Source organism: Anopheles ziemanni, chromosome 2 (assembly GCF_943734765.1).
Source record: "Anopheles ziemanni chromosome 2, idAnoZiCoDA_A2_x.2, whole genome shotgun sequence".
Lineage (NCBI taxonomy): Eukaryota > Metazoa > Arthropoda > Insecta > Diptera > Culicidae > Anopheles > Anopheles ziemanni.
In genome coordinates, this window is record NC_080705.1 from 23,957,533 (window position 1) to 23,980,343 (window position 22,811).

The window sequence follows — 22,811 nt, forward strand, 5'->3', positions numbered from 1 at the left end:
AAAATTAGCATAATAATCTCAAAAAGCGCCAAATCTAACCACGATTCATTGAAAATACTTACTTTTTTACAGTTTCTGATAAATAAAATCCTCAATGATTTTTCCTTTGCGTATAAATTATTGGAAACAGTTGAACCCATTCCTTAGCAGCGTTGCTAACGCGAGTAAAAATTGGCGCACTTGTGAGATGGAATTTTTCATTTAATTATATATACATTCAATAACTAAAAACCAATAACATGTTTTGATGCGGATGTATTGTACAAACATAAACAAATATTTAACTCCCTATTTTAGGCTGAAATGATTTGGAAATAGTCTAATATCGAACAAAATATTAGAAAGTGCGCCAAGTTTGGACCCGCGCCAAGTATGGTGCTTCTACGGTAAGGGCCAATTTAATTTCGATAAAGAATTTTCTTGCTGTTCAGTTATTTTTTGTATATTTATTATATATTAACGGTCCTTTCGAAAAAGTCCTGATTACCTGGAATTTTGGGAACTACATTCATGATTAACATTGTTGGAACTGATCGAACTTAGTAGGTGCAAATGGTAGGTGTCAACACTACTGCGCCCAAAACAGTTAAAAACACGCGTGAATATCAAAAGCAAGTCAAAAGCAGTCCTTCTCCCGGCAATTGTAAACTTTTCCATTTTGAGGCGTCTAATCAGCAAAACCACGTTGTTCTGTAATTTTTCTACACCGAGCTGAAGCGAGGATGGCGGACGTGAACGATTTGTTCGATGTGTTCGAGGTAGAAAACGACGACGATGAAGAGTGTGGCGTGCCGATAGTGCTGAATACGCCGTCGTCCGCGAAGCCAAAGGAGACCGATACCAGCGAAGGCAAGCTCGTCGGGTACGCTCGTTGACCGGAAGATCCGGACACGTCCTAGGCGATTGGGATTGTAATAATTTGGATTCTTTTTTCTTCCCCTTTCCCCCATACAGCGAAGGGTCCCGTAAGGCAAAGAGAAGTTTAGAAGGTGGTGAAACAGCAAATTTGGTGGACTCCACGTCTAAAAAGGTTAAGTCAAACTCTACAACAACAGATATAGTGTAAGTAATCGTACGCACTTGGTATGAATTTATGATAAGTAAGCAAATTCGTTTCGCTCTTTGAACAGTTTGGACAGCGATGATGAACCTCCTGTACCGGTAGAGAAGGTTGAGTCTCTTCTGGATGATATCAAGTAAGTGACGCCGTAATGATACCCGAGGGCACGCTTTTTAATCCTCTTTGTATCGTTTCCTTCAGTTTGGATAATATTGAGAGCCGCATTAAGGTTCACACGATCCAGTCGCCCGAAGCGTGCACGCACGAGGTCGCTGTGTATCCGGATCAAAAATATATGCCTTTGGTACCTTCGGCGGGTAAACCGGCCAAGGAGTACCCCTTCGTGTTAGATCCGTTCCAGAAGGAAGCGATCCTGTGCATCGAAAACAATCAGTCGGTGCTCGTGTCCGCTCACACATCTGCCGGTAAGACGGTGGTGGCGGAGTATGCCATTGCGAAGTCACTCGCGGAAAAACAGCGTGTCATCTACACGACACCGATCAAGGCTCTTTCTAACCAGAAGTATCGCGAGTTCCACGAGGAGTTCAAAGACGTCGGCTTGGTGACTGGTGATGTGACGATCAATCCGACCGCGTCGTGTTTGATTATGACCACGGAAATCCTGCGTAATATGCTGTACCGTGGGTCGGAGATTATGCGCGAGGTGGGCTGGGTAATTTTTGACGAAATTCATTACATGCGTGACAAGGAGCGTGGTGTGGTGTGGGAGGAAACACTCATTCTGCTACCGGATAACGTGCACTACGTGTTCCTGTCGGCCACCATCCCGAACGCGCGCCAGTTCGCCGAGTGGGTGTGCCACCTACACAAACAACCGTGCCACGTAGTGTACACCGACTATCGGCCAACGCCGCTGCAGCACTATCTCTTCCCGGTCGGTGGCGACGGCATCCATTTGGTGGTGGATGAGAAGGGCCAGTTCAAGGAGGATAACTTCAATACGGCAATGGGCGTACTGCAAACGGCCGGCGAGGCAGCGAAAGGTGACCAAAAAGGCAGGAAGGGTGGCCTGAAGGCGTCCAATGCGGGTGAGACGAACATCTTCAAGATCGTGAAAATGATCATGGAGCGTAACTTTGCGCCGGTGATCATCTTTTCGTTCAGCAAAAAAGATTGCGAGATATTTGCGATGCAAATGGCCAAGCTGGACTTTAACTCGACCACGGAGAAGAAGCTGGTGGACGAGGTGTTCAACAATGCGATGGACGTGCTGACGGAGGAGGATCGCCAGCTGCCGCAGGTGGAGAACGTCCTTCCACTGTTGCGCCGTGGCATCGGTATCCATCACGGAGGGTTGCTGCCTATTCTCAAGGAAACGATCGAAATCCTGTTCGGCGAGGGACTGATCAAGGCGCTGTTTGCGACGGAAACGTTCGCGATGGGGCTGAACATGCCCGCCCGTACGGTACTGTTTACGGGGCCACGTAAGTTCGATGGAAAAGACTTCCGGTGGGTGACGTCCGGAGAGTACATCCAGATGTCTGGTCGTGCCGGTCGGCGAGGCCTCGACGATAAGGGTATCGTGATACTGATGATCGACGAGGCGGTTTCACCCACGGTGGGGAAGGAGATCGTGCAGGGCCGGGCGGATCCGATCAATTCTGCCTTCCACCTGACGTACAATATGGTGCTGAACTTGCTGCGCGTGGAAGAGATCAACCCGGAGTACATGCTCGAGCGGTCGTTCTTCCAGTTCCAGAATCAATCGTCCATTCCGGAGATCTACAAGCGCGTGCAGCAGAAGCAGCGGCAGCTGTTGGGTATTCACATTCGGGACGAGCAGTCGATCGTTTCGTATCACCACATCCGGGAGCAGCTCGATACGCTCGGGAAGCAGTTCCGGGAGTACATTACGCGCCCGATGTACCTGGTACCGTTCCTGCAGCCCGGCCGGATGATCAAGATTCAGTCGGATACTGGCGAGTTCGAGTGGGGTATCATCGTGAACTTCAAGAAGGAGAATGCCGACGTCAAGCAGAACCCGCTCAAGACGGAGCAGAAGGTCATTATCGACGTGCTGCTGCACGTTGCCGATGGCTTCGAGCGAGACGGCGTCCCACGGCCCTGTCCGCCGGGAAAACGTGGCTCGGTGGAGGTGGTCCCGGTGCTGCACAAGCTTGTCACGCGCATCAGCACACTGCGGGTGTACTATCCAAACGATCTTCGGCCGGCGGACAATCGGCGTTCCGTACTGAAGACGATCGAGGAGGTCAAGAAGCGTTTCCCGCAGGGCCCACCACTGCTCAATCCGATCGCCGACATGCACATCAGGGAAAAGGACTTCCAGGAAATCGTCGAAATGATCGACAAGTTCGAGAAGCGTCTGTTCGGTCACCCGCTGCACGAAGCACCCGAGCTCGATCAAATGTACAGCAAGTACATGAGCAAGGTGGAGTTGGAGAAGGAGCTGCGGGCAGAAAAGAATGCGCTCCGGGAAGCCCGTAGTCTGCTGCACATGAGCGAACTGAAGCACCGGAAGCGTGTGCTGCGCCGACTCGGTTACTGCACGGCGGCCGACGTGATCGAGTTCAAGGGACGCGTGGCGTGCGAACTAAGCTGCGCCGAGGAACTGCTCATCACGGAGATGATCTTCAATGGTACGTTCACCGACCTCAGCCCCGCCCAGTCGTGCTCTCTGCTCAGCTGCTTCGTGTGCGACGAGAAGAGCTCGGAAGTACCGGCGGCCACCGAGGAGCTGTCGGGTCCGCTGCGCCAAATGCAGGACCTGGCACGCCGGATAGCGAAGGTGTCGAACGAGTGCAAGGTGGATGTGGACGAGGAGCGGTACGTGGACTCGTTCAAACCATTCCTGATGGACGTGGTGCTGTCCTGGTGCAAGGGGGCCTCATTCTCGCAGCTGTGCAAGATGACGGACATTTTCGAAGGGTCCATCATTCGCTGCATGCGCCGGCTGGAGGAGCTGCTGCGCCAAATGGTGCAAGCGTCCAAGACGATCGGTAACACGGACTTGGAGAACAAGTTCTCCGAAGCGATCCGGTTGCTGAAGCGTGACATTGTTTTCGCGGCCTCGCTCTACCTGTAATGCAAGGTGGCCGACGTTATGTTTTGTCCGCAAAGAGTGTTCGATCCTGCAGATAGGAAAATCCGGTTTGTTAAACTAACGGACATCAAACATAACTGCGTTTGTTGCTTGGTAAGTGAATGGATTCGAAAACGACGATAAATTAAATAAAACAATTAAGCCGTACAAAAATGGCTCCAGTCTATTTCAAGATGAATATTTGCGTAGAAAGATTAGAAAGCAGTAGTATTAAATGATGCGCAACACACTTTCTTAAAAAGGGGGTGTACTTAATCATATTCATTGCTTTCTTTTAAACGGCATTAGCATTCAGCTGAAATTTCTTATACTAAAACGTTCATTTTTTCCTTTGTATCATTTTAATTAGTTTATTAAAGTTAATCATTTTGAGTTCATTCATTGAAGTTGTAAAAATATGCATTCTTGGCCTAAATCAAAAAGTTTTATCGTACGATTTATAGGCTTATCAATCTATCTTGTCGAAGAGCCTCTTTCAGTTTTCTGATGGCCAACAATTCTTCCTGGTTTCCTCCTCTCTTTTCTGATGAGCATTATATTGAGCATTATTAATCCTTTCATGGCAGTGGACGAGAAACTTTTTCCGGAAATGGTAGATTGTATAAAAAGCTCCAATTATTCTTATTTGAAATAAAATCGCGTGGAATGTTCGATATTTTCCTGTTCTCCGTTGCTATAAAATTTGACGAATGCCCCTTTTCCGTTGCCAATATGCTGAAATCAATGCTGTTCTGTTCCTGAAGAAGATGCTGGTGTTGTTATGGAATGATTCAGCTGTTGCTATGAAGTATTACTTTGTTGCTATGGAATCTTACTTCGTTGCTAAGGAGGAGGGCTGTCGCGTATGGTTCTTAATCTTAAAATACATTACTGTTGGACCACGGCCGAATGTTTTGATGAGCCAATTTGACCGCCCAAATATTTGTAAAATGCTAAAGCTTCGACGTTTTTGAAGAGAAAATGAGGTGTAAGCTAGTGCTACATTAAAACTTACTGCTTTTGGATTCTAATACTGAACAACAAATGTTTGTATTTAGTGTTTTAGCGTTTTAATCATCTGTCGCTATGTTGCGGTCTTCGTTGCCAACGATTTTTATTTGTTTGGGATCCTATTGGTTGCCAAACAAGCAATTTTGTTTATAAGTAAAATTTTTTTAATAAAAAGAGGACTACGATTAGCGAAAGTAGAAAAATAGTTAAATCATTTATTTGGTTTGAGAAGTTTGAGCACGAAGTCGATGAAGTTTTACTTGAATTTGTCGTATTCTACATTTCTGGCATTGAACTGATAGCACTATCCTTCACTGGGCAGTTTGAACCACAGTCGTTTCGGAGGGAAACTCCCTTCAGAAAACTTCCTATACGAAAAGGATTTGTTTCGAACCTTTTGTGCCCACCGAGGGGGGTTTTCCTTCTGACGGCGGGCGAGCCTTTTTGGAGCCTTTCATCGATCGATTAGTGTCAGTGTCGGGCCTCGTCCTTTCGTTTCCTTCCCTTCGCCCATCCGTCCAATCGCGGGGCGGAAAATGCCTGACAGCCCATTAAGAAGGTAGCCCGAAGCCTCAGCAGATGCATTACGGCGGCGCTTGTGACAAGAGAGCATCGAAGTAGGCACACCGTTTCGTTATCCTTACCATTAGTAAAAGTAAGTGTGAAGTAGTTCACCATCAGCCACTGGTGGGCCAGTACTCGACGTTGTGTTCGGTGGAAGTGAAAATTTATCACAAACGTTCGTTTCGCGTCGAGTGCCGTGTGATTTTTCACGTGAAAAATCCATCCATTGAACGCGCTTTGATCTGTCGGGGAAAGGAGCGAACAGTGTATGTGGCTTGGTGGGTGTGTATGTGTGTGCATGTGTGTTGCCATAATAATTGGGGGTGGCCGTGGGGAGAAGGCTTGGCACGGTGTGGTTGACGCGCCTGCGCTCTACTTCTTGTCGGTTGACTCGCACAAAACCGAAAAAGTCCAAGAGAAGAGACGCACACACACACACACACGCACACGGGGAGAGTGGGGACGCTGCTGGAGAGAAGAAAAAGGGCGGAAAAAGGATTCCTTCGCTCGCAGCGAAAAGCAGCACCGAGGAATACGCGCGCTTCACATCGCCTTCGGTAGTATCGCCTGGCGTACGTCCGCTTGCCGAAAACGCAACTCCGGCCAAACCAGATTTTCGGATATCGGCGGTGGGCTTTTCTGCCCGTTTTAGCAAGCGGTTGGCGATAGATTTTCGCAGCCAAAACACACCTAGGAAAATAGGATCCCACAAAACCTACCACACCAAAATAGGTACATTCAAACTTTTCCCGAAGGACTCGAGCAACAAAGAAAACATAGAGCGCACGCGAAAAAATAACCCGACGAAAAGAAACCGAAATCATACACGAGACAACGGGAAATTCGGTCGTAGCAGTCGGTGGTATCTCGGTTTGTATGTGCGTGTGTAAAAATGGGCGAACCATGGGGTGGGCTGCAAAATGTCTGCCTTCCACTCGGGAAGAAGACAACCTTGCGATTCGGTTCCGGTGTGGCGTAAGAAAGAGTCCTTCCTCCGCAGGACAAGAAGGGGTGCGGTGAAGGATTTAGTCGGAAAAATGCTCCTTCAAATTGATTTAATGTGCAGCAGACGTGTGTGTTTGCTGTAGGTGTGTGTGTGTGTGCGTGTTTGGTGTGATGATTGTGTTAATTTATATCTATAGTGCATAACTAGGAAGGATTCTTTTGGTTGCCCACTTCAGCCAAGTGTGCAGTGCCTTCTGTGGAAAGCTCTCTCTAAAAACAAAAACCAAATGGAAGAAAACTGCTGGAGAAAGGAAAAACCGAACCGACGGGAAAGTTGTTTAAGCAGCCGTGGGAAAAAAATGCGGAGAAGAAACAAACGCTCGTTTGCTTCTCAGCCGAACCGAAAAATCGTTTCCATTTCGATTTGCACCGATTGCGGTGGTGATTACACTAACTCGATTAGGTTGACGGGGGCCGGGGTTCGGGGTTCCTTTCGCCCTTTACAACCACCTTCCGTTCCTTCCTCCCCCCAGGCCGGCCCTCTCCTTTAGGCTCTACGGTGGCACGCGTGCGTGTATGTGCGAGAGCGTGGAAGCGCGCGCCAGTGTCGAGAGCATGTGCTACTGTGGCCCATCGGAATAGGATGAAACTGGACACCAACCCAACTCCTTTTCCTTCATTTGCAACCCCCGTACCGGCCCGTGGATAGGGGCATTTATGAGTGCAATGTCATCCCCCGCGTCGTTTTAGCTTTTCAAACGTTTTTTTCCTCAATTTTTAGCTTCTTTGAACCCTGCTTAGTCATAGTTTTCGTAAAATTAGATCATTCTTCTTTTACCTTTTTTTCGTCCTTTCCCATTACGAACAAGGGTTGCATTGATCGAAGAAGGGGTAACAGTGGAAGATTGTAGCAACGCATCCGCTGGCGTTGCACTTGCACGACGCGAGAGCCGAATCTTGGTTGGCCTTGAAGCATGTGACCTGCGAATTTTCCTGCTCGGCGATTCTACACACACCCACACACACACACACGCACACGTATTGCACAAGATGGTACAATGTAAGTGAAACCATCCTGTCGCTGTCCAAAATTGGGATCGGTTTTAATTCGCTATTCATGTCGTTGCATCTAAAATGCACCCGTTTAATGTGCCAGCACTTTTCCTTCCTGCGGAGTCTTTTCTCCTAACTCTGATGTGCAGATGATTGGCGCATGAGTGTGTATGTGTGACTGTGCGTGTGTGTGTGTGTGTGTGATGAGCAGTTGTAGAGAGTACTATTGCGCTACTACTACGCGACCGGAGAGTAGTATCCAGTAGTAGTAACTGGGCAGGCGTCTGTGCGTATGTGTGTGTGTGTGTGTGTGTGTATGTGTAACGAGCTGCATCCGATGCCCTTTCTGCTCATCGTGCTGTCTGGGAGGGAATTGCAAAGGGGTTTGCTAAGAAGGTTAGTTTTTTTTACCAACTCTACTAACAGGATAATGGTTTTACGATGACTTAAAAAAAGGCTAACGCAATCCTTTTTCTTTTGGAGGTAAGAGGAGTAAAAAACAAACACGTACGAAAATTGTTAGTACAAAAGGATCAAACAGTGGAATGTGTGATAGAGAAAGGAAGGGATAAAAAGAAAAAAAACAGATAGTTATACTCGATAGTCATACTCGTATCGATGGGCGAAGAAAGAAATAATTTACAATACATTCGGTCTATCAGAAATAACCATAAGTGTAAAAAAAGTGTAAAAAATTACTTCATTATGTACCAAATGACCTTCATTATGTACCAAGCTTGTGGTTGAAAATAATTTCGATACAATAACGGACCATTAGTAGTTTTTATGAACAAATTAAAAGAATAATTTTGCATTCATATAAAATTTTCAAGACTCCTTCAATTCCTCAAGGAAGGGAAGGTTTATTCAATTATCAAACAGGCATAGCTTGAAGCTTTGCAAAATTATCTCATTTGAGCTTTCCCTTTTCGTCAATTGGTGACCATGTTGATAGGTTCGGTAAAGAGTTTTAATAATTTAAACAATTTAATATTTTTATTCTTCGCTTTTTTGCTTTCTTTCTCTTTTCTTATGTAATCTTGAAATTGTATTATGTTTCATGTTTCTTTTCAACATTGGTTTGTGGAATACTGATTTGGAACATTTTTTGCGAAAGAAATTTCGCAGTACAAAGTAGTGAAAAAACAGCCAACTGCAAGGTGCATTTTGCAACTACCCACATACACACATCCGTTTATACACATGCAATCGTATGCACATGGGAAATCGCGCCCGAGAAGCTCCCACAAGGTCATGCGTGCGTGTGTGAAAAGGTGAATCGATGGATTTGCGGGTGTGCAGTTCGGCTATCCGCCCGCCCACCGGCTACGGCTGGCCACGAAATCGACCGCGTGTCCCTCCCACGCACCACGTGCTCTTACGGTTATAGGGAAACACCTGCCCCAGGGACCTTTCCGTTCGTTCGTTCGTGGCCACGGTACGACTGCTCGTAGAATTGTCGGCAGCGGAATTTGTTGCATCGTGCAGGAAAGGGGGTATTACGTACCACTGAGGTATCCTTGGTGTGTGTGTGTGTGTATGTGTGCCGATGAAGTGAAACAATAAGAGAGTAAAGGAAACAAAAGTTGCCATCGAACATCGCCAAAACCGTACCAAGGCAGGGGCAGTTGCAAGGTGCAAGTGCAGTCGCTTCGCTTGTTGGCTGGTGTATGTTTGTGGGTGTATGTGTGTGTGTGTGTGTGTGCGTGCTTGGGTTTGTGTGCACCGTGTGGAGTTGCAGCTGCAGCTCCCGGAGAGTCCTATCGCTGCTCTGCGCTGAGCTACAACTGGTTCGCTCCTACGTTGCGCTATCGCGATGTCTTTTCCCGTTTTTACATCACTTTCCTAAGCGAAACTCTGGACGAAGGCGTTTTTCGGAGTGTTGTTGATGATTGTCCTATTTTTGTATTAATGTTTTTTTTTGTTCGTTACTGCAAATCGATGCGTGTTTCGAGAAGGGTGAAAATCCACGACGTTCTGTGCAAAAGTAAAACAATGCCCCAGGTTTAGTACTGTTAACATTAGCGAACGCGAAGTATCATCAATATTGGACGCAATAACGGTGGAAACGAGGAGGAAAAATGGAAAACTCCCAACAGAAGCGAGTGCTGTAAAATATTATGCCCCATTCGAGCGTGTGTGTGTGTGTGTGCGTGTCAAGTGTGATGGGAGGTTGTAATTTATATTTAAATTGAATGTTTTATTGATAAACAACCGCACGTCCGAAACGACGTCGTCCTTTTCCGTGCTGTTTCGTTCAGATTTGTTTGCAGTTCGCTAGCAATAGCAGCGCCTCGGTAAGGATGAATTTCCCGTTTGTGTCCCGTGTGAGGGCCCAACGTGTGTGTGTATATGTGTGTCCGGGTGAGTGATCTTGTGTAAATCTGTGCATACGTACGCTATATTGCTGAGGGCTCGGAGTTGCTCGGAGGTCTCGAGGCCAAGACGGTGTCACATCCAAACATCGAGCTACAACGCGAAGGTGACGGTGTTCATGTGTGTGTGCGTGCGTTTTCGCGGGCGGGTCTGTGTGTGTGTCTGCGTTGAGACCACCCCGTCATCCGTGCGCGGTCGGTTCGTTCGTGTCGAGTCGTAAAGCTAAAGATAAATAAACCATAAACCATATAGGGGTAACCGGAACGACAGTGCCAAACTTCACGCGAAACTCGTTCCTGCGGCGGCGAGTGACCCGGCAAGTGGCGGGGAAATCACGGTGTGGACCGTGCTTGAGCGGGACGCGCGACGCCAGAAGGTGGCGGGCTGCTTCCAAATGGTGGAGCCACCCCAGGGTCGGTGGTGTCGGTGGAGGCGACGCCATCTGCTTACCGGATCGCTGCTGGTGCTGTTGTGTGTGCTGCTGGCGCTCGATCCCGCCCCGGTCGGTGCCGATCCGGACGAGGACATTCCGCACAACGAGTAAGTATCGTGTAGGGTGGAGGGGGTTGGAAACGATTGGGGTTGCCCAAGCGTAGCTTCGATGGGAAATGATGTAATACAAAGTAACCCTAGGCGGAGAACATTTCCAATTAAAATCTAGGAGAAACTGATGTGATCTTGTTACGATTAGTCTGAATATGTCGTAAAACATGGGCCAATATGCTCCCCCTAAGGAATATATTTCCATTCTCAGTCACACATGAACTAAACTTCTAAATTCTTCATCATAAACTCAACTAAAACTCTCGTTAAGCAAAGAAAAAATATAGCATCCAAAACACCATCCGATCGCTTCGATCAATCGCTTGGTTAACATGTCCAACAACGAAATAAAATGTTGTCAAGATTAAGAAAATGACATGGTTCAACAGACTAGTGTTGTAAAAATATTTCCCCGCGCAAGAATACGGTTTCAAAATTACCTAAAAATGTTCCTTTGTCGTTCGGGACGAAGTGAAGAAGAAACAAAGCTTTTGTTGTGTAGTCCCAGAATAGTTTGATTTAAAGTTTCGTATTTTGAAGCTGGAAGAAATAGTTTTGAGTTATCGGATTAATTCAATCATTTTTAAAATCAAATTGTTCCGTTTTGATTGACAAATTGTGCTATTTTATATCTTTCTTCTTTTCTATGCTATTGTTAAAAGTAAGTTTCTTTATCCACAATATGAAATGCAGAATATGATATGAAATTTCTAATCTTTGATAGTTTTTTCTATTCTAAAATTGATTGGAATCTGCAAGCTTCAATACAGTTTTTTTATGAAATCTGCTGGGACATTATGAAAGTAGGGGATATAGATACTTGAAAAAAATGCTCTTGTTCCTAATTTGAAAAGTCGCGCTAAACTATTTTAAATAGTTCTACAGTAACGAAATAGGCTCGAAAAGAAGAGATTTGTTTTTTTTATTGGTAAATTATTTAGTTATGTTGATTCATTTACCCTTACTAATGTGTATACACATTCAAATCATACGCGATTACTTTTATCGAAATCCTGCGTTGGGTAAAATTAAACATATTTGCGAGTATTTTGCAACACATATTCATTTCTGAAGATGATTGATATATCTTCTTCTTCTTCTTGGCGTAACGACCTTGTTGTTGGTCATGCCTGCCCATTAAGGGCTTACGAGACTTGTTTCCCTGTTGTACGTGGATAGTCAGTCCTCTCGTACAGGGGAGGGTCCGGTCTCGGTTGGGATTCGAACCCACGCCGTCGAGGTGGTGAGCTCCGGCGCTCATGGGCCGATTTTCTAACCGGCGCTACAACGATTGATTGATACAAACGATTGATATATCGTTTATTCTAAATTTTCAATTGGTTTTCCCACTGGCAAAATAGTTCAAGATGATGTATGTATGCTCAATGGATTTTAAAATACTTTATTTACTCTATATGAACAAAAAGTTTGATTTGAATTGTTCTTTGTTGTTTAAAAATCAATATCTGTTTCCGGGAATACATCTATTTCATTTATTAACGCCTCAATGCATCTATTTGTGCAATGCATTCGACAAGGAAAACACTTTCCGAGTAATGAGTACACTTAACCAAGTTTCGAAGGATACCATCAGCAAATTCTACAAATCGGTATTTACCCTACCGAACAACCATTTTCTGCAGCAAGGAAAAGTGTGTTTACATTTTCCCGCTTCCTGACAGGGTTTCCTCAAACCCCTCACAAAAAAAAGTTTCCATCGAATACGATTGCAGTATTTTTTTTTAATCGCTAAAGAACCTCGATTGATTTCTGTCCAAGCACGTCGGCGTGTATTTTCCTATGGCTTGCTGAACCCTCTTATCGCATTGCCAGTAGGCAACATTTCGCCCACTGAACTCTAACTCGGCTGACTGACTGATTGTCTGGTGTTCGGATTCTTCTCGGAAAAAGCTCACAGTTGCATCCGGCCGTTGAGAATTGCAGCCGTTGGGTTTTCTTGGTGCGTCGTCCGGCATGTCTTCCAGCCCGTTCCACAACAATACCGCTTTCGGCATCGCCCGGTGCAGCCCGCAAGCAGTGCTGCATTTCTCGTGGCTTGAAGAAAATAAGTGGCACCACTCTAGGCAGCGGTAGGAAAGAGATCGAAGGGCTTAGGGTGGTGGCATGTTTCTGAGGTGGGTGGTGGTTGTGCACCGACTCCCACGCTCGAATAGTTGAAAAGTTTAAATTGTTTAAATTATCTCGACAAAGAAGTGCGCCCCGGGTCTGGCGCAACCCGACGACCGGCCCCGGGACATACCGCAGCACCGAAGGACACCGAAGGTGGATGCAAGATTGTGCTGGTCGGCCCGAAAATCCTCGCCTTGGTTTCATCTCTCGGTGGTGAACCGGTCCCACCACGTTACTCGCCCAGCACGCCAGACTGGCGAAGGTCTGAAGATTTATATTTATTCGCTGAAAAATACATAATCACCTCGGGGAAAAGTTGGTCCCCGACCGCACTTGCACCCCCGGGTGTTCCGTGCTCCGGTCGGGCGTGTTTTTGCGAGTGAAAAGGAAGTTCTGTGAGTTCCCCTTGCACGGCGCAACTCTGCACACAGCCCCATCATCATGGTCTGTCTTACGAATCTCGCACGTACGTCTTGCACGACCTGTCCTCGCAAGATAGCACGAACCGGCGATGCTATCGCGGGCTTTACGACCGTGTGACAACTGTGTGGAACACGACGAAAGCGCGTCTGCCAAAGCTGCGTATGTGTGGAAGCTCCGGGTTGAAGGACAAAGATGCCATTCATTATCCGTTCGCCGCGCTCTCAAACTCATTACAATCCCGACAGCGTTTGTCGGCATCCGACCGAGCGGACGACCGAGCGTTGATTGCATCGGTGGTCCGCGCCCAGTGGGGTGGTGCAGTTGCAGTTAAACCACCCATCCACCCCATTCCCCACCGAACTAACACGCACGCAGATGTTTGCCCGCTCTGCATGCTCAAGGATTGGGCGCTCGGCAATCTGTACACTGGTAAAAGATTTTTCCCTTCCCTGGGATTTTTCCTCCTTCCACGGGGAGAAGGGGGGTGGTTTTAGTGCAGCTACTTTGTTTGTGTGGATGATGTAGGGCGGGCGGCACGTTATGTAACCCTTTTTGGAGTCGGATCCGTGCGGAGGCATACGGAACGGGTTGAATGGGTCTTGGCGACGGCTTCTCAGCGAGATTAGAGGCAATCAGCATGATTGCAAGCCGTGTCACGACTGGTGCAGATCGACGTCCTCAGAGAGCAAAGATGCACTTGCACTGCACAGCAACCGGAGTTACTCCGCTCGATGGGATTAACAACTGTAGTTACGGTATGGCAGTTGATTCTAATCATTCAAGCTTGCCCTTTGCACGCTGTTGCCTTGGCTGGATTCTAATCCCTCCTGCACCCACCGTGGGATGGGCAAGATAATAGAAGTTTTCATTTTTGTCGTTGAAGGATACACATCTCTCTTCGTTGTGGTGGAGCTTAAACTATTTCAACCCCGCATTTCTAGCTTTCCAATGAATGTTGTAATTTAATTTAGCATTTTTCTGTGTACGAAACGAATCGAACTGCTAAAAAAACCATCGAACAGCGACGAAAAAGTTTGGCCCTAAGTTGCGTAATGTGTTTCAATTGATTTCCCCCATTTTCCGGGTTTGCACGCGTTGTTTTCCGCGCCGATCGGTCGTTTCGTCTAAATGAAAACGTCACTTGCATCTTTTATTGTGCGCTAACCAGGGAGTGGGTAACTGGAAGAGCTGAAGGGAGGTGGAAATTCGGGGTAAGGGTGGGTGTCGGGCGGCAAAGAAACGTTACGGCCGTTACGATCGATGGAGCGTGTAGTCAGGTCGTAAAGAACCAACCAGCAGCATCGTTGTTTTATGGATTTTTGTGTGACGCGATTGCTCTGAGTTGAGGAGGGCCGAACAGCCGTAACGCCGGAGGAGTGGTGTGGGTTTGGGGCATAAAATAGAAAACGAAAAAAAAAAATTGGTCAGGAAAATGAAATTTCACAGCCCCTAACGATCATAACTTCCTCTCACGTGTTTTATGATGTTTGAAAAGGCGATCCGGGACGGTGGAGGGGAAGGTAAAAGTGTGCTGCGGAATAAAACAAAACTGAAAACGTGGGGAAGTGAAGAAAAAACACAATGAATGGAAGTGTTAGCTGATGGCTAGCAGCTCTTTACGATATTCAATGGCAACAAAACGTACTGCACATTGAACATAGCAATACCGTATGGCATGTGCCTGGTAATGCTTTTTCATAAGTTGTTCTAGTTCCTTAGCAGCGACTCATATAATCTGCTATAATAATGTTCTAGATAAACATGTTTTAGAATCTTAATATCGTGATACTAGTTGGTGTCAGTAGAATTTAAAATGTTGTGTAAGACAATACAGAACCACAGACAAGTATTCGATTTAGTTAAATTACGTCTTTTATGTTAGGTTTCTCTGTTAATACAAGTAATGATTTCAATGCAGTCCAGTTTCGGTACGTCTTTTGTACTTTGTTTTGTTTTCATTTATAGATGATTAGTTTGAGACAAATTCGTCGAGCTGCACCTTATTAAATGAAAAAGTTCTAGAACTTGAATGCATTCAAGTAGCCGTACGTATTTTGAATTTGGTTTTGTTTTTTTGGTTTTTTTGGTTTTAAAAGATAGGTAGTCTAAAACTAATTTTATGAGCTACACCTCCTCAATAGAAATAGTACGAACAATCCAATTTGACGGAAAATCTTATTGCGCAGCTCATCCTTAAATACAAATGTGTAAAGTAATTAAGAATATACTTCGAGTAGTCAACTAGAAGCATTCTTTGTATGCTCATTTTGAGAATACAAATATTTTCCTCTTCATAATGATCGTCAAGCAACGTTATCTTTTAACATCAGTTTGCTTACTTTTGCCTCATATTTTTACTTTCTATCGTTAGTTTCTCTTTATCACCCATATCGAAGGACAATTTAAATTACTAATCTCTGATTGTCGATCGATTGTTTTAACAAAAATGTTGCTTTGCCTTTCAGTGCATTTAATGGTTTCGATAATTCCAAAATTAATTGGATTGGATAATTCCAACTTCGGTACACATTCTAGTGAGTTACAATATGTTTAAACCTTCATATTTCAAACATCTATTGGCTCACATTTTCCACGAGAATGTTTGGCTTAAGCTTTTATACTGTCCACTGTGTTTTTCCTTCAATTTATTTATTTGTAAACATGGAAAACACTAGTGATTTACCTCACCATTTTTGGTGATTCCATCGTTACAAACTAAACTGATAAAAGATAAATCCTACTGTCACGAATCAGCGCATAATTATTAGCTCCTCGTGGGATTGAACCCGCAGTAATAATTATTCAATCTAGCTCTGAAGCCTCAAAGGAATAAAATTAGGTTCGAGCAAGTTACAATCCATGGAATCTGGCGAAAATATGTCGCACACGTTTCCGTGCGGATTGCCTCCGATCGCTGCCGCTGACATGAACTCGATCAACGGAAGTTCCAAAGTGCGGGAAAGTGCAGGAAGAACACACGTCCCATGCCAAAACCTCGGATTGTGTGGCTTGTCCGCAGGGAGTTTCTCCGTCAGCTTTCTTCCCGCATTCGGTTGCGCCCCGTGTGGTTCAGCAAGGGAAAAGAATTTTCAATAAATCTTGTCCCCCGAATTGAAATAAGAGGGGCCGTGGGTGACACGTTGTTGCGATTCGCAGCGGCTCGAAAGAGTTGCAATGAACTTCCGAAACAAGGCCGGCGGGACGATCTCTTCCCGGTGTCGATACATTCGAGGCGTGTGTGTGTGCCTTTGCCTTCGAAAACACCCGCATCAGATGGTGGTGTTTTTTTTTTTTTTGTTTTGTTTGGTTTGGGTGTGGCGCTGGCCGTCGAGGAATTTCGCTATTTCGCCCAGCCCGGCCCGTGGCCCTTGTTGCCGTTCGCTTCTCAGGAATTGAATGCGCCATCCGGTGCGACAGGACGTGTACGTGTACGTTGTTAGGCCAACGCGCCACGGGAGGCCACGGGAAAACATTCCCCGTGAGGGCGACCGAATTCGGAGGGCCCTAGAGAAAGTGAGAGAAAGAGAGAGAGAGAGAGGGATTGGATGTCAGAGCGAGGAACTCTCTGTGGTGTCGAAGGGCGCGAAAATGCGTTTTCAAACCCACGGCCGGCTCTGGAATGGGTTGGTAGGAAAATTTATGTAGGAATTTCGAATAGAAAGGAATGTGTTCGTCCGTTCGTTCGCTTCCACTTGTCGCTTGAAGGGTTCTGCTCGTAGCATCCCACCCCCCTCCCCCTCCGTGGCACTTTCTGTCCCTCTCACACTCGTCCGCTTTTGTTCAAAAGTGGCCCGCAGGCCGGAGTTGGGCGCCACTTTCTCTGCAGTATTGACAGATATTACATTGCCGATGCGACCGCGCTTCCTTCCCGCCACGTTCCCCCAGCATCGTGAATGGAAAGTGGGAAGTTTCGGCCCCAGGAAACAGGTCCCACCTCCAACCCTCGTTGCGTGAGAGTTACGCCGCCGAAACGACGCGCTTTTCCATTTCGGTGCCTACGGCGTTCGGTGATAGGGATTGACTGAAAATCGCTAGCTGCAGCCGATGCATCGTGAAGGGATATGATAAATCTCACCGCCGAGCGTCGTCGTGTATGTGTCACATTCACTTTCCCACCGGGGCGTTGTATCGCCCTAGATTGGGCTTGATGGTGAAGCGTTTTATGGCTGGCGAAAGGTTTATTCGGTGTGTGCGCAAGCGAGCTCACGGATAAGATGCTTGAAACATGTGAATAAAATCGGAGGTTCATTCTAAAAACGCGGAACCAGATATAGTTATATTTATAAAGGGACCAGTTTTCAAACTATTTTAGAGAAAAGACTAAAGACACTTTGGATTAGGTTACGAGTACTCACGAGTTGGTTGGCTTACCATATTGTCTCCAGTAGTATTTCGCACTTTCATACAACTTGCAACTGATAGTAAAGTAAGGCAATATCAAAACTTCTCATCACTTTTTAAGAGTGTCTTTTTTTTTTTGCTTTGTTACTCCAAACTATTAGATTTCTTGTACAAAAATATGGAAACAGAAACGATGATTTTGTTACGCTTTGGGGACCGGAAAAATAATGTGTTTTGTTTGATACTTATTTGTTAATTTTTTGTTTATTTGTTTACACTGATATATTGAGAAAATGTTATTCGCTTTACAATTTATAATACAACCGGGTACAGGAGATTATTTGAGAGAATATTGCCGTTTCTAAATCTTAAGCTTTGATGGTTTCTCTTCTTGCTAATACTGGAAAACTTACTAACTACTTAAAGCTACTACTTGCTTGAATCAAAATGATTCTTATTTATTTACTTGTCATTAGTTTCAGTGTCATACAGGAAAAAGTATCCTTCTGCTTGAGTGATAAACAGCTTCCAAATTCACAACTGTTTAAGATGATTTATGTTTTTTTTTATGAATATCATTCTTTAGCATTATAATCTGCATTTACTTTACTATACATTTACTTAAGAAAAGGATAAAATAAACAAAACATTCTCGTTGCAGAGTGGGTTGTGAGAATAAAACAGACTATAAACATAAGTTCAGAATGATACGACATATCGCTCCAAACCACTTTTCATTTAACAATCATTTGAATCGATTCCCCGGTGCACTTACATTACGTTTCACCTTTCTTCTCTTCCTGCGCAGAGTGCGGAACTGGGCGATCCGCTTCGGTGTCGATCTGTGGGAGTTCGGGCGGCAGTTTACCAAAGTGAACGACATCAGAAACGTAAGTACCGTTTGCTAAACTCTTCGCAGGATGATTCCGGCTCTCGGGAGGATTATTTTCGAGAGGGGAGGCAGGAAAAGTGACGACCACAGAACGACCGGCTGCCTTGACTTTCCTGCGGGGCACGAAAGTGGGTGGAAGGATTAGTAGCGTCGTGTATTTTGTCGTACACCGATCGGCCCATTGATTGGCATAGAGGGACAGGGGTGGGGTGGTGGGATGAGTTTTTCCTCCTAAACTCTTTTACCACCACCGCCCTGTCCGACGACTTTTCTCCGTTGTCCGTGGCAACGCAGGCATGCGAAATTTATCCTTTTAAATGGTTTCGCTATGCGGTTTCGTTTGGAACCATTTTGGAAATTCACCTGAAGACCCAAAAATGTCGGACGTACACTTTTATCGTTCCGTGTGGACGAAAGTAGAATTGGTCACCGGGAGTGAATGGTAACAAAGGAGAAGGAAAAGGATTGGAAGATTTACAGGAGACCAAATAGAAGAAGCAAGATGAAAAACTGGCCTGTATGAAATGAGGGAAGCTTTTCTTTCTTCGTAAGAAATGAAGGATAACTCCCTCCGTTTTTCCTGATGGTACCGGTTGTAAACTAGCTTCAGCCAAAGCTATCCTGGGCTATTTGCAAGGTTTGAGCCTGGCTTCGTGCGAGACTAGCACGATGTGTGTAATTTTCGGTAAATCTTTCCTTTTAGTACCCTCCCAATCCTGAGCTTTTCCCTTCGCTGGATTCGAGGAAGCTCTCCATGCGATATACTTTGTGCAAGTTCAAATGAAAGAGAGACAGAGTGGGCATTTTCGAAGCAAGGACCCGCCTGTCCGGGGTGAAGGGGTTGCCTTGGCGGTGAAGATATCTGCTGAAAGTTTTTCTTCTCCGAAACCTACCTCTTTGGCTCATCCCAAGGGCGTAACACACCCACCCCGAAGCCAATGTGTGCGTGCGTGTATGTATGTGTGTATGAGGGTGGAAAGAAAAATGTGTCCTGTCAGTAGCGAGTGCCTTACATTGACAGCGCACAGTTTTCCCCCGCTTCCCAGCCAACAGCCCAGTCGTACCTGCGTACCGAGGAAAAGTGGCCGTTTCTGCGTGTGCCGTGGCTAAAATTTGCACTGCTCGAGCATCGATTTTATGTCCTACGGGCTTTACGTCGCCACCGTCGCCTTCCGTCGGTAGGCTTTCCACTGCCTTCGGCTGTGCAAGGATAGATAGAATTCGATGATGTAAAAGTGATGAAGGCGTATCCTGTTCCGGCTGCGCGCGAAAAGTTTAAGGACGGCAAAGGAACCCCGATGTGAAAGGCAGGTGGATCTAAACGGGTAGGCTAAACTACTCGCACGTTGGAACGCGAACGTACATAGGAACTTAGTTGTCGGTGCCTTTTACCTTGGCCTCGGGGCCCCAAGTAGCTGAAATTAGTTTCTATTGAAATGCATGGAAAGGAAAACCGTCTTGGAGTGAAATATTATCCAGAGGTGGAAACATTTTCTCAGGTGGTGCTGTTCTGGTCTCCGTGCGCAGATTGATATGGTTAACTATGTGCTATTAATCCAACTGCCTGTAGATGCAAGGTATGGCCTTGGTATGTAGGTACTACTGGATAGATATTCGTGTAAAAGTGTAAGCATAGCGTACCGTTTACATTTAAAGTGAGAATGTGAAGAAATATAATGGTGAAGAAGGTTGTGTTGAATTGAAAGTAATTTAAAATTCAAGACAAGACCATTATGCGTCATAAGCAATCATAATAAGTTAAAGAACTTGTGTGTATTAGCGATCGAAATGTTTCGGCGTGAAGTACGCTTTTTGTGTGAAGCACCATGCGCCTCCATTTTGGTGTGATGAACCATGCGTCTCCATTTGGTATGGAAGACCAGGCGTCTCCATATGGTTTGGAAGAGCAGGCGTCTCCATTTGGCATGGAAGACCAGGCGTCTCCATTTTTAAATCCAATTTTGCCAAAGAAAACCATTGATATTTCAATTTTAATAGCTAAGAACTAAATCCTCATCAGCTCGAATCTCCTTAGCATTAAATATGCAAAATACTTGTCGGTAGTTCCGGGTGCTTTACATTGGAACGTGTCTAGGATAAATTGAGCTTACTATAGAAGTTCATAATAGCTCCGCGTTGCAGTTCATAAGCGATAGTGCACACCGTTTTTCTTCCCGTTCATCCCATACAACCCCTCCCCCCCCCCTCCCACCCCTCTCGCCGTCATGCGATGATGAAAGATAGGAGCAGAAACTGGAAAACAATGATTTTTAACGTGTTCATGAGGTGTCGAGCGTTAATGTTGATTGCAATGTAGCACCTCGCCTGGCGAACGACCGGCGTTCACTTTACGTTTTTTTTTCCCCTTTAATTCTTCTTTAGCCGCATACCTGTCCGTACCTTATCGGTGGAACGTGCGAAAACTTTCATCGTTCGCAACGGCGGTCGGCCAACGAACGGCCTTTATTGTGCGCGCACGTATCTTGCATTTGCATTGCGAGGTGTGCTGCGCTGGAAGACGACGGTTAATGCACCGGGTTTTGTTTGAGTTTTTCGTTTTGTTCCTAATGTTCCGGGTGTTCCCGGGCCGTTCAGGTACGTTGTACACACTGACCACGGTGTTGGTAGTAGGGAAAAAAAAACAACAAAACGAAACGGGCATAGAAAATAATGCAGCCTGCTCTGCACAATTTACTTGCAAGGCGAGCACGCTATCGTACAAACATATCTTCTACTTTTCACCCACCGGGAACAATGGTTCCGGCCGGGCAGTAGATGTTTTCAGATTTTCTTTCACTAAATCAACCTTTATTAACATTTCCGACCGACGGACCAGAAATAATTCCCACGCCCCCTCCCCATCCCCCCTTTCCTAGCCTACACGCTCACTTGGGCCGAGTTCAACTGTGTGCTTGTTAACATAGGTTCGCCTCGATGTGGGCTTTTATCTTATTCCACTCGTATTTTCCATGTTGTGCCAACCGCGTTGCTTGGTTGGCGTGGCGGCTCTTTAGGGAAACAACTTTTTCCGGAAATGTTGGTATGATTATTGCATGCAAACATTGAAAAATCCAAATGTCTCATTCTAATGTATTTCTTAACCTCTTCACAGTCCTACCAAGTCAAGGAAATAGCTCAAATACATTAAAAGGCATCGTTTGAAGCTCGCGAACACTCATTTAACGTTTTTTAACCTTTCAGTGTAATTGGCATACTATTTTTTCAAATTTTTCTACAGTTTTTGTCATAAAACCGAAGACAAAATTATATTTCCTTAAATTTTTGAAAAATTTTATTGATTAAATGATGGTCAGTTTGCAAGCAACTATGCAAGTATTTTTTTTCGACCTTATGTGTCATTTGTGATTGTGATTAGCAATAATAAGCAAAACTTATGTCAAATAAATTAATAAAACTTTACAACCACATGAGAACGCGTTATGAAAGCAGGTACACTCGAAAAAACCCGCGTAACGAAAGAACAAAACATGCGACAAACAAAAATGTTAACGAACTCAGACGAAAGTTCAAAGTGAAAAAAAATTCGTTTTAGCAGCGATTGTATGTGCATGTTTTATTACCTCTGTTATAGTTTAGAAAAAAATATAGAAGAGTAAAGAATCAAATAGAAAACCATCGCTACACTGTGAACATATTTTAAATAAAGAAAATGATATAACTACAACCAAAATGGAAACTAAACCACCAAAAATGTAACTGCATAGAAAAGCTCAAAGCTTCTGCTGGATTATCGTCATTCTGATGGGATTGCAATAAACTCGAGAAATAGTAGAGCGTAGCTGCCATAACGTACGCCGCTAAGTAGTCCAACCACTGCATGAGACGAATCCGGTGTGAACTGGATCCAACCGACACACAGCTTCGACGGACGAGATTCTGCAACAGAACCCCATTTGTTTTTACCAGTTTACACGCACGCACGCACGCACGCACGTAAGCACGCACGGGAAAGAAATCTCAGCAATTTCCTTAGCCCTCTTTTTCCTATTTGTTTTGCCCTTCTTCTCGGTCGATCCGCTCGCAGGATGAGTTAACAGGTTGCGGTGCCCGGTCTGAACAGCGTGGCATAAAATATTCGCCACGCTCCGGCACTTAGCAAACGAATGTATATGTATTGAATATTTTATCCCCTGGGACGTAGATTAATGGTGGCTCGTGGCCGTTCGATACGTCCTCGCCTTCCGTCGTCTTCACCGTTGGGGCACGGAGTCGTGAATCGTAGCCGGGCCGGGCTTCGGTACATCGTAGGTAGGCAACGTGCTTGAGAAACGAGCGGGATGATTGCTTGGGATGTCCCTGCGTTAAGGCGCACGAGTGAGTGATACTCGCACCCCATTCAGCACCGGACCATTACAGCTAGCAAACGACGATTGTCCCGGCGAGACGTGATC

The 22,811-nt window shown here is 45.5% G+C and overlaps 2 protein-coding genes across 2 annotated transcripts in view; both read left to right on the forward strand.

Annotated features, from left to right (window-relative positions):
- Positions 1-649: 649 nt before the first annotated feature.
- On the forward strand, positions 650-4,147 carry LOC131293239 (exosome RNA helicase MTR4). The gene is made up of 4 exons (XM_058321319.1): positions 650-862; positions 955-1,062; positions 1,131-1,196; positions 1,262-4,147. Exons 1-4 carry the CDS (start codon positions 723-725, stop codon positions 4,122-4,124), a joined length of 3,177 nt encoding a protein of 1,058 aa, XP_058177302.1. The 5' UTR covers positions 650-722; the 3' UTR covers positions 4,125-4,147.
- Positions 4,148-10,464: 6,317 nt separating this feature from the next.
- LOC131293241 (voltage-dependent calcium channel subunit alpha-2/delta-3) overlaps positions 10,465-22,811 on the forward strand; it is a 52,404-nt gene continuing 40,057 nt past the window's right edge. The window contains exons 1-2 of the mRNA XM_058321320.1: positions 10,465-10,610; positions 18,316-18,397. Coding sequence (XP_058177303.1) covers positions 10,465-10,610; positions 18,316-18,397 — 228 coding nt within the window. The remainder of the gene's footprint in view (positions 10,611-18,315; positions 18,398-22,811) is intronic.

Coding starts and splice junctions, on each gene's coding strand:
- LOC131293239 (XM_058321319.1), top strand. CDS start 723: ATGGCGGACGTGAACGATTTGTTCGATGTGTTCGAGGTAGAAAACGAC. Junction 863..954: donor AGCGAAGGCAAGCTCGTCGG/GTACGCTCGTTG, acceptor TCCCCCATACAG/CGAAGGGTCCCGTAAGGCAA. Junction 1,197..1,261: donor TCTCTTCTGGATGATATCAA/GTAAGTGACGCC, acceptor CGTTTCCTTCAG/TTTGGATAATATTGAGAGCC.